The sequence below is a fragment of the Euphorbia lathyris genome, chromosome 3 (assembly GCF_963576675.1).
Source record: "Euphorbia lathyris chromosome 3, ddEupLath1.1, whole genome shotgun sequence".
NCBI lineage: Eukaryota > Viridiplantae > Streptophyta > Magnoliopsida > Malpighiales > Euphorbiaceae > Euphorbia > Euphorbia lathyris.
Genome location: NC_088912.1, coordinates 52487493 through 52499268, shown reverse-complemented (window position 1 = coordinate 52499268; position 11776 = coordinate 52487493). Strand labels below are relative to the sequence as shown.

The window sequence follows — 11776 nt, the reverse complement described above, 5'->3', positions numbered from 1 at the left end:
CTAGTCAATGGTTTGACACTTTTCTTGATTAAGCCCGTAATTTTTACAACTTTTCTTAATTAAACCCTTTTTTTTTTAACTGATTTCTTAATTAATTAAACCCTTGATGTTTAAGTTTACACAATTTGTTGTCCTTCCCTGACAGCGCCATTAAGTGAAATCAATGTGTAGAAAAAACACTAAAATCCAGGAACTTAATTTAGAAAAAAAAAAAGAATGATTAAGCAACTCAAATCTTAAATTGCTGAAAGTTTGAAAACTCAATTATAGATTTGACCTTCTATTTTTAAACATTGGTATCGATCATCTGGAAGACACTTGAACCAAACTCAAAACTCTTCAGCATAGACGACTTCAATGCAATGTTACTCTAAGAAGTCTCTTGCTATGCTAAATGTTTGGCAACAACAGAATGTTTTGTTAAAACTGATCTATTTATATTTATGCATAATGATAAGGCTTGTTTCGAATTCAATCAAATTATTAATCAAGTTACACAGCTAGATCAATAACATTGGTCATTTAACATAATAATAAGAAATGAAAAGATTATTAAGCATATGAACACGTTAACAAATTCAGCTAAAAAAAACATTTGTAAATTTCTAAAACATTACCATTTTTCTAACTCAGCTTATGCAAATGAAACAGACATTTAAGTAGATTTTTGAGACGATTCCAGTGACTCCAAAACAAGCAAAAAGTTACAAGTACCTAAAATCTTGACAGTTTCGCCCGAGGAGTTTCCCTTTCCCTTCATTTCTTCTTTTCATAATGAAATACAAAAACATGAATGGTAAAGTCAACTGCATTTCGTATAGATATGACCAACTTTGATACAGTAGTAACAGCTCAACAACTACCAGCTGTTTGGACCAGCAAATCATACCATCGTGTGTTTGAGATTAACCTATCGAAATGCCACATGATCACTTCAGAAACTAGACTGCTTTTCCCTGGATCAAGTAAAGACTACGGGTACATCCATTTCATTAGGGATTGATCATCTTCTATCATCTCAATTTCATTTTAGCAAATGTTGCACTCAATTCCATGGCCTTGTCCACGTGAGCTCCCTCAGTTCCCTGAATTCAAACATCATCATGATATTACTGCTACAGAATTTTATTTTAATAACCAAGATGATACCATGGCATCTTTGAGCAGTAACCTCACATCAAAGTTAGGTCAAACCAATTCATTTTAACACTTTGAGTTGAATGCATTGTTAGATTTTTGAAGAGACAAAAGATCAATTCATTTCATTACTAAATGGATAGAGAGCCTTTTAACACAGCTAACCTGGCCTGTAGCAAGACCCCCTTTTCCTTTACCACACCTCCCATTTAGAGGCTCCAAAGCAGCAGTCAACCACTCAGACACCTCTAGCTCTTTGATCTTGTTTGACTTTTCTGGCACTCCCGCACACACCACAACCTTGTTTGTGATTTCATCCATACTGAAAACCATGGCAGATAATCCCTGCCCAACCACCAATAGAACATTAGAAAAATACAAAACCATAGCACAGGGCCCAAGAAAACAAGTGGCTAACCACCTTCTTCTCTAATACTTTCAAAACAGCTTCACGGACTGCAGCAGCATCTAAGCCAACATCAACACGGGTGATGCAATACTGCTTCCCTTCTGAGACAGCTACTTCAGCTACCTCTGTAGCAACCTTGACAGCCTTCTGCATATTTTCCTCAGCGATCTTCTTTTGTGCTTTTCTTACTTGATTCTGATGAAATAATGTAGAATTAGTAACAAAGTTCGTAGTGGAGATATAAAAGCAGTAAAGCTGAAAAGAAAAATAAGTGGTAGCTACAAAGATGGGCCAAAATCAATGCCATGAATCATTAACCCAGCTGCAATACCTGAAGCAGAGAAATTTTAGCCCTAATGTCAGCTTTCTTGGCTGCCGGAATAGGTGCTGAGTCCACACGACTTTTTAGAGAAGCAACTTTCTGTTGAATACAGCAATATATTAAACTTTAAGTGAGCACATATGATAGTAAAAATTTCTGTTAAACCAGAATTACAATAAGGTAACAAAATCCTATTCCTAACATCATCTGCTTAATCAAGAAACCACTTCCAAGAAATAATAGAAGACAACCAGCACCACCATAGCTCAGTAACGGAGGCAACACTCATCTAGAATATATAATCATATTAACTGCATGTGCACCACAATTAACAGACCAGCTGGCATAGGGGAAGCGGAAAACAAAAGCAAAAGCAAATTCTGACCAAACAAATAAACAAAAGCCTACCTTTTCAAGGCTTCCTTCAATCTTGGATGCCTCATCAACTTCCTGCTCAAGTTCTGATGCTAGTTCCATTGCCTTAAAAGCAACATCAGTAGTAACAGCAGTTATCCTTCGAACTCCTTTTGCAATTCCCTCCTCTGATAAAAGAGCAAATGCCTTTGCCTCCCTTGTATTTGAAATATGTGTCCCTAGCATTTTCGGTTTTGGAATGAAAAATAGACCATGTCACTTGAAGATTACCTCCATCAGTATATAGAGACTTGCAGCATTCCAGGACTATAAAGCAATAGGTAAAAAATTACCTCCACAGAGTTCCGCAGATATTGATAGCCAATCTTTATTTTCTGGATCAGCTAGTAGTTCCTCAACTTTTTCTCCAATTGCTACCACCCTAACTGGATCAGGATAGACCTGCAGCAGTACAGAAAGCCATGAAGAACCTCACATAATGGAATTCCTTTTAGAAAACAGAGATCTAAACTATCAGGCCGTACTTCTCCAAAAACCGCTCGTAAACCATTGATTCGCTTGGCTTCAGAAAGTGTTACTTCCTTTGCATATACTTCCAATTCAGCTTTGATTTGATTATTCACAATAGATTCTATCTTTCTTAAATGGTCCGGATCCACAGGTTTTCCTACAAAAAAAGAAAATGCATACTGAATATGTAAATCCACACAATAAGAGAAAATCATAGTCTAAAGAATCACTACAAGAAAAGTTACCATGAGAAAAATCATATCTCAGCTTTTCAGGAAGAACAATTGATCCTTTCTGATCAACATGATTTCCAAGTACTTCCTGAATATATTTTGTTAAAAGAAAGAAATATCAATGAATACAGATAAGGATGTTCATGTGCGGATGGTAAATATGAGCATACCCTGAGAGCAAAATTCAACATGTGTGTGCAAGTATGGTTAGGAGCAATCAGTTTACGCCTATCATAGTCAACCTGGAAAAATCATTAAGAATGTTCAAAATTATGTATCTAATATCATTTAGATTAATCACAAGAAAAGGAACCAGAAAATGAGTTGCAGCCCATACCTTACAGACAACTTTATCACCTGCAAAAAATTTGCCAGTCCCTCCAGTAAGAGAACCAATATGAAGAACAAATCCTCCAAAAACTTGGACATTGGTCACTTGGAAGGTCCCAAAAGACCCTTTAAGTGATCCAATATCAAAAATCTACAACCAGAATAATAGTGAAGTTTTTAAGAAAGGAAGGGTGATTTGTGTAAGCAGTTAACTTAAGGCCCATATACACCTAGATAAATCTTATTGCAGGTGAGTTATCCAATTCTAGATGATACAATACCTGACCACCTTGCTCAGCATAGAAACTGGTAGACTCCAAAACTATACCAACTTCATCACCAGTCGTAGAGCTTTCCAAGAACTTACTACCATCATAGATAGCTTTTACTACAGTTTCATGCTCCTGAAAAGAGCATGTAGTACAGGAAAATCAGCAAGATAACACAGCATAAATTCACTGATAAAGGATTAGGGTTAGAGAAGCAATGGTCTAATAAACAGGAGGAATATACTATATGACATTTATTGCCCCCATAGACATGGCTTTAAGATAGTAGAAGCAAGTTCAAGGGGCACCCCGACACTAGGCTGGGTGCAGTAGCCTATGTTGTTTCCTAAACAGAAGAGCAAGCTATATTTTGGCAATATCTTTCATATAGGACTACAGATCATCAATAAGAATTAAGAAATAGAATGCCCTGAGACAACCCACTAAATTTTTTGCCTTGATCTATTGGCTCAAAGGAGACATTATTGAGAAATGTACTTGAACAGTAAAAATAGATTATAACCATCTGTGACTTCAAGAGCTCATTGCAATTAGTTTAAATGCTTTCTCCTGCGATAGAAGAAATTATAACAGTTCATTTCATGGCTGGCAGGTGTGGAAGTAAATTCACCAATCGATGAGCATTCTTGGTCATAAACCCTTCGCACATTCTCAACCAGCATGGAAAAGATTTTGGGACAAAATGCCACCAGTTTCAAATAAGATTCATAACTGATGCAAGATCCCATTATTCATACATGTCAACAGAATGGGAATGCGTTAAGTGAAATATGGTGGTATTTGACCTGATCAGTCATGTAGTAACCTAAAAGGATCCAAACTTAAATTATTATTTTTTTAGAGTAAATTGCATCGATGGTACCTAAACTTTACCTCAATTCACACTTTGGTACCTAGATTTCATTTTGTCCCAAAAATATAAAAGGCAACCGGACAGTTTAGTACGTTTAGCCGGTCACTGACAGGTCAACACGAGTTTTGGCCATTTTTAATTAAAATTTTGACTAAATTTTTTCTCTCTTACATTTTCTGTCTCTCTCCTCTATTTTCTCTCTCTTCGATATTCTTTCTCTCTCCCTTCGATTTTCTCTCTCTATCTCTTTGATTTTCTGCTGATTTACAAATGAGAAGATGAAGAAACCAAATTCATCTTAACAATTGCCATAAAATCCCAAACAAGAAAAAAGAACTATAAAACTAAGAAAGTAAAAACATTTTCGCAGATGGAAAAGGAAAAATCTCAAAAAGAGGAGTGTTGTTTTCGTGTAAATATGCAGAAAGCGGACAGAATCTGGGTTTGTTAATGCCATTTGAGTAATTGTCTCACCGGCCGGCAAGGAGAGGGTGGATACGTGGAGATTGAGGAGGGAGTTAATTGATATTGAATAAGATGAGTTATCATTCTCTGATTTCCTTGGGTCCCACCTTGAGTTTATGTGCATTTAATCAGGAAATTGTACCACCTAATCACTCTGAAAACATATTTAGCAAGCATAATTCTATCTTTCGAATAGATTTATGGGTGAAATAATAAAGAACCGACAATCATAAACCATTTGATGTGAAAGAGAACCAAAAGCTTTTTACCTTTTCACTGTTAACAAAGAATTTTTTGAAGAGATTAGTGAAAATAAGAAATAGAATTGAATGCCACACAAATGATTAACACTCACAAAACTTAACAATTCAAAATAAGAAATCAGATCTCAATTCTAAAGCAGCATTACTAGAAACCATAAAAAAACTTAGCCATAATAAAAAAGAACTTATCAACAAATCATGACTGGCATATTTGAAAACTGAATGCACCTTAATATAACAATAAGCACAACTCTCCAAGTAATTGGTAAAACATAAACATATTCGCTCTATCACTACCTGGAACCATATAAACTTGAAGGAATCATCTGTTGAAGATACATCCTTCTTGTGTAATGCAGACGTAGCATCAGCATCCATCACAATATCACCTCCAGCTTGCTGCCAAGAATATCAAGGCAGAGAGGTCATAACAAGCATCCACAATTAGATTTACCCACAGAAATCTAAGTGCTGCGATAGTCCTATTATTATACTAAACCGTTTTCTTGTCTCCTTTCATTTGAGAGAGGTATTTGGCAACCAAGCACTCTTGAAACAGTAACAACAAGTGATAATGGCAGATATTGCATATGAACTTCAACAACCTTATTTTGGGCATTCCTTGATCTTTCCCTTGCTTCATCCATGGCTTTATTGAAACCTTCGACATCAACGTGCAATCCCCTTTCTTCTGCCATTAACTGTTGGCAAACCAATCATTATGGTGCATAGCACATGAAAGGGATGTGCGAGGAAATAAGAAAGCACTTTAGATACCTGAGTCAAATCTAATGGGAAGCCATATGTATCCCACAAGACAAATGCGTCCTGCAACCAAGAGATGAACATAGTTGGGTGTTGATGAAATAATTTTAATGCTACCCCCAGTGCACCAATCATCAAGCATGTGATGAAAAAATTTATATGCCAGTTAGTTCATTGCAAATGAGTACAATATTGCAAACAAAAATTAAAAAGCAAAGAAAAACTTGCCTGCCCACTCAGAAAATTACCCTGGACCTCCTGAGCAGCCTTCTTAAATTTCTCAATGCCCTGAAAAAATGTAGTGTTGGTCAATATTTTGCATAAATTCTGGTCCAAAGTTATAGCATAAGCTCTTGGATGGGCAAGTCTTCAAGATGCCAAAGTGACACTATAGCCCATTTAATACCACAAAAGCAAATGGTAATTTCTGCTGAATATATCTTTCTTTCTTTTATTTATTCATTATTTTATTCGGGGTAGGAAGTGAAAGGAAAATGGGAATACATTTGTAAATTATATTATGTACATCGGCTACCTCCCAACTACGCATTCGATCACTTCCAACAATATAGGTTCAAAAGTGATGTAGAAGCTATAAAATAATTTGAATAGTTATCAAAATAATATGAAGCAAATTAAGACTGGCCCTAAGGTTTGGCCCAATATAATACACACTTTGCAACTCCACAGGCTAAGAATAGATTCAAAATTAACACAGTATTGTATTAGACGGAACATTGTTTTGCTAATAACAGATTTCAATTGCAAATAGAAAAGTAAAGAACCAATGTGTTCTATTTTAAAAGAGCAGAACAAAGTGCATTACATGTCACAGCACAAAGTGTTTTCCATGAAAGAACCAATGTGTTCTATTTTAAAAGAGCAGAACAAAGTGCATTACATGTCACAGCACAAAGTGTTTTCCATGAAGATCCCATACTGAAATAAAAGGACTTTCATGCTAATCAGTTGAAATAACATACACATTATGTACAGATAATTGACCGATCATACAGAGTATTAAATCACAAAAAACTAAGATGGTTGTCTAATAATAAGAAACGGAAGAACCACGGAAAATAGTAAAATGCAGCATTAACTCTTACCTTGAGCAAAGTTTTGCCAAAACTTGCCTCTTCTTCTGCAATTATATCCTTGATGCGATCTTCATTTTGCTTTAACTCAGGGAAAACATCACCCATCACTTTCACAACAATATTTACAAGACTGCATCCACCAAAAATAATCAAATCAAAGTCCGCCAAGACACCTATGGTTAATAACATCAAAGTTCAAGGTTTAAAAGTAACACATTTTATGCTTCATAGAAGAAGATATTAGCAGAGCATTGTATACTTCTAACAGATATGGTACCCAAGAATCAATCACAAAAATAGAGATTTTTTTATTCATACCCGTTAAAAAATCCTTCTTGAGCTTTTAGGACCTCATTTCCATATCGAACAGCTCGGCGGAGAATCCGCCTGAGAACATATTCACGACCCTCATTGCCTGCAGACCAACAGCAATATTACAATTATTATAGGCGTTAAAATAATTTGAGCACAAAATTTCCAACCTCCATTAAACACACAGACGCATATGAAATTCCTGGCCTCGATTCTCAAGAAGTCTACCTGGACAAGAACCATCAGCAATGGCAAATGAAAGGGTTCTGATGTGATCAGCAACAACCCTATAGGCCATATCAACCGTGTCCACGTCATCAGCTCCAACTTTTCCAGAATAAGGTCGCGCTCCTGTTGCCTACATAAAATATTGAAGAAAAGGCAAGCATCACCAACAACTGAACTTTTTCCCTCCTACCAAGCAAAACAAATGACCAACCCCTCTATAATGACCAAGAATAACATGTTTTCAGCAATCTATAGAAAGAACCATCTTAAAGATGTAAAATGTTTTCCTCTGATGAGTAAGGAGACACAGAGGGAAGATATTTTTACCTTCTGGATAGCATCAAAGATTGGCAAGAACACATCAGTATCATAGTTGCTCATCTTATTCTGTAGTATAGAAGTCAATCTCTCGAAACCCATTCCAGTATCAACATGTTTAGCAGGCAGAGGCTTCAAGGAACCATCGATTTCCCTATTAAACTGAACGATCGTAGAAACATTAGAAAAAAAGAGAAACCTATAGCATTTCATACTATGTTGCACGGAAACGGATACCGGGAAACGTAATTTCTAAAAAAAATAGGAAACGGAAACATGGGGGAAACATGTAAATATTAAAAGTATAAGGGCATATTTATAAATGTTAAAAATATAATAATATATTTAAAAAAACAAGAACCAAGAACAAGATCAAGAAATTCCAAGCTCAATCGAGATTTAAGAGAAGGATTATAGGAGAAAGAAATATAGGTAAGTTCTTTAAATTGAAGCATACAAGGAAGGAATTGTCAGTCAAATAGGAAGTTTCAATTTTCCTAATCTTAGACCGAATAGGAATTGCAAAATAGAAAGTTTGAATTTCCAGAATTTTAATCGAAATAAGCAGAGAAAAACATTTAAAAACTGAGAGACGGGTTCCATATTTTGGGTAATTACAGAAACATGCCCGGAAATGTTTCATATCAGTTTCTGAGAGTTTCCCACATCTGCCGGAAACGGTGAAACAATTGTTATGAAGAGTTTCCGTGCATCATAGATTTCATATTATCAACATTGTTAACAAACTTCCTATATATGATGCCTTTCAAATTTCAAACTCTTAGATATGGTCAAGGTCGTTCTTCAAGTTTCATGAGGTCAATGTGAAGGATAACTCTTAAAGCATGCAGTACTAATTTCCAAGAGTAAGAACTATACCTGAATAAAGACGAGATTCCATATCTCAATGCATGTAGGATCGTCATTATTAACCAAATGTGCTGCATCACGATTACCAATTCTATCATAATGAATTTCAGTACAAGGGCCACAGGGACCAGTATCACCCATCTCCCAAAAATTATCCTATAAGGTCAAGAAAATTAATAATCACGTACAAAAGTAAACTCAAGAAAATCAATACTTGCATACAAAAATAAAGCCCAACAACAGCAGTAAAACAAGACATCTAATTTGCAGCACCAGATCAACATAATCAACAGTCCATGATAATACCAATTATAAGTTTGTACATTTTCCACCAAGTAGTGATAGGAGGTCCGCTGGTCCAGGGTTCAAAGCACTAGCCTCCTCAAATGCCCCACAATTATTTTCAAGAAAAAAATATATGCTAATAAATCATATTACATAAATGCCAAAAAGAAAATTCCAGCAAAGTAGCCTATCAGGAATGACTAGCAGCAATGTGCTTTGCTATCAATTGCTTCTACCAGTAATTGCATATTAGCACAATTATTAACATCCTATGTGCTCTCACTATTTCTTAATGTTCCTAACGTATTTTTCTCGTGAGATTATTAATAAATAATATTGCCTCAAGAAAGGCATTATCTGACGTAATCTCAGCTTTTTTGTGAAGGAGATGAAAAAATATAAAAAACAATAAAACTTTGAAATAGCATGCCTCATTTATCAAATGGCAAACAAGATTTTCAGTATATATTAAAGTTTACCATTACTATACTATCAAAGTTTCAAGAAAACATTTTTAAAATATATACTATATGGAGTTTCGAGGGTGAGCCTTGGCGCAATGGTAAACATTGTTGTCGTGTGGCCGAGAGGTCACGGGTTCGAGTCTTAGGAGCGGCCTCTTGCCAAAAAATTGGCAAGGGAACGCTTGCCCCCAATACACCCTTGTGGTGGGACCCCTCCCCGGACCCTCGCTTAGCGGGGACGCGTAGTGCACCAGGTCCCGCTTTATACTATATGGAGTTTGGAATAGATTGACATTATCATGGCAGTAATACCATTCTCTATACAAAAGTAATGGAAATAGATAAAGAAAGGCATACTTTACAACCAAATGGAAGCACCCGTGCAGGTGGCAAAAATTGGAGCCATATATCTCTAGCTTCTGTATCAGATGCAAGACCAGCTTTCTCATCACCACCAAAATAAGTTGCATAGATCCTATCAGCAGGCAGTTTATACACCTGCAAGTGAACAAAAAATTATAAAATTACAAAGGAAATGATGGGAAAATATCATACTGCACATAAAAAAATCAACAAGTATTTTCTAAATAGAAAGCCAGATAAAATCAATAATAATGCCAAACTGCATTTGCTCAAACATATTTTGGAGACGCAGCTCAGTATCTCAACTTATGATAACCAAAAGGAATATAGAAAATATTAAAAGTAAATCAATGGAAAAACATAAACTACAAGTATCTTAGGCATCCAAGTACCTTTGTTAAAAGATCCCAAGCCCAACCAATTGCCTCTTTCTTGAAATAATCACCAAATGACCAATTTCCCAACATCTCAAAGAATGTATGGTGGTAAGTGTCCTTCCCCACATCATCAAGATCATTATGTTTCCCTCCTGCTCGAATGCACTTCTGGGTATTGCACGCGCGAGTTAACTTGCTCAAGGCAGTATTGGGATCAGCAGTACCCAAAAAAATAGGTTTGTATTGATTCATGCCTGTAGAAAAGCAACAACACTTAGATATATATATATATATATATATATATATCAGTAATTTCAGCACCATTCCTAGCCTCTTTCAAATACATGGACATCAGAAGGTGTAGCTGAATAAATATTTGAACTCAAAGATCACAAAAACAAAAATAAAACAAGGATATGAAACAAAAGTCCGTGATTACTGAAAGTTAAACAGAATTCCAAAGAAAATATCGGATAAGTAAACAGAAATACAATCAAAGACAAGCATAGAATTCCACGTAAGCAATTAGGGAGAAAACAAGCAAAAAAACAACATTAAACCAAAAAAAAAAAACGAATTTTCCATTCTAACCTGGCAACAAAAAGATAATTCAGCACAATCCTTAAATAATAAAACATGAAATGAAGAAAAAAGGAAAACTATATACCAGCATTAGCAAAGAGGAGAGTGGGATCATTAACAGGAACAACAGGACTGGATTTCCAATTGACATGATCTTTGTGCTCAAAATAGCTAATGAAAGTATCTCTGACTTTGTTCGCCGGCCACTCCATCTCTTGTGGATCAACGCCCGGCATGACTGCGACAAGAGATAACGGAGAAGAGGAAAAGGAAGAGAAACCTGTTGGCGGGGGATTCAGGTAAACCCTAGCAGTAGCCGCCACCAGGAAAACGGGAGAAAGAAGACTGGCCTTGTGTGCGTAAGAGTGAAAGCTGGGACACAGAGATGATATTCTCTTCATTCATTTTAAACGCTTACAGTGGTTTCGCCAATCTATTTGTATTTTGCTTTTAACTTTTCGCTTTGATATTTACATTTCCTATGGCTTCCTACAAATAATAAAAAATTATTTCCAAGACTAGGCACATTTTTTAAAAAGTCCCAAAATTATGTAAAGACCAAGTAAAATAGAAATTATTAAAAAAAAAAATTGTTTGGAGAAGACATCAAAGTGTTAAACCAAATTTTCAATTGAATCAAAAGCACACAAAAAATTTTTTTGATAAAGGGATGTTATTGCATTTGGATTTTAAAGAAAAACAAAATTAATTAATTTAAAATTATTGTCTTATTCAATTCAAATTTTTAAGAAGTCTATAAAGTCAAATATTGAATAAATAAAAATTTACAAAAATCTAGTTTTATTCAACTATAAATTTTATATGTTTGGGAATTAGGTGTTAACCGTTAGCTGTTAGCTGATTACATTAGCTGGTAGCTGTTAGCTGATTACATTAGCTGATTTGATTAGCTGTTTGTGTAGACATA

At 35.4% G+C, this 11776-nt stretch overlaps 1 protein-coding gene across 2 annotated transcripts; it reads right to left on the bottom strand.

Annotated features, from left to right (window-relative positions):
- Window positions 1-583: 583 nt before the first annotated feature.
- On the bottom strand, window positions 584-11282 carry LOC136222066 (alanine--tRNA ligase). 2 transcript variants are annotated; one of them, XM_066009544.1, is made up of 23 exons: window positions 10934-11282; window positions 10282-10520; window positions 9884-10024; window positions 8787-8933; window positions 7917-8069; window positions 7590-7719; window positions 7368-7464; window positions 7059-7179; window positions 6181-6240; window positions 5965-6015; window positions 5793-5888; window positions 5485-5586; window positions 3598-3720; window positions 3324-3467; window positions 3157-3228; window positions 2999-3074; window positions 2768-2910; window positions 2576-2684; window positions 2277-2461; window positions 1878-1967; window positions 1559-1741; window positions 1303-1482; window positions 584-1085 (listed from the first exon to the last, which is right to left on the bottom strand). In XM_066009544.1, exons 1-23 carry the CDS (start codon window positions 11247-11249, stop codon window positions 1014-1016), a joined length of 3030 nt encoding a protein of 1009 aa, XP_065865616.1. In that variant the 5' UTR covers window positions 11250-11282; the 3' UTR covers window positions 584-1013. The 2 variants fall into 2 exon arrangements, with proteins under 2 accessions (XP_065865616.1, XP_065865617.1); XM_066009545.1 differs by having other exon boundaries at window positions 10282-10539; window positions 10934-11064.
- Between the last annotated feature and the right edge of the window lie 494 nt (window positions 11283-11776).

Excerpts from the sequence above, each read along its gene's own strand:
- LOC136222066 (XM_066009544.1), bottom strand. The coding sequence starts at position 11,249 with ATGAAGAGAATATCATCTCTGTGTCCCAGCTTTCACTCTTACGCACAC. Across the intron at positions 10,521-10,933 it reads TCTCCTCTTTGCTAATGCTG|GCATGAATCAATACAAACCT; the intron begins GTATATAGTTTT and ends GCTTTTCTACAG. Across the intron at positions 2,911-2,998 it reads GAGATATGATTTTTCTCATG|GAAAACCTGTGGATCCGGAC; the intron begins GTAACTTTTCTT and ends CTTTTTTTGTAG.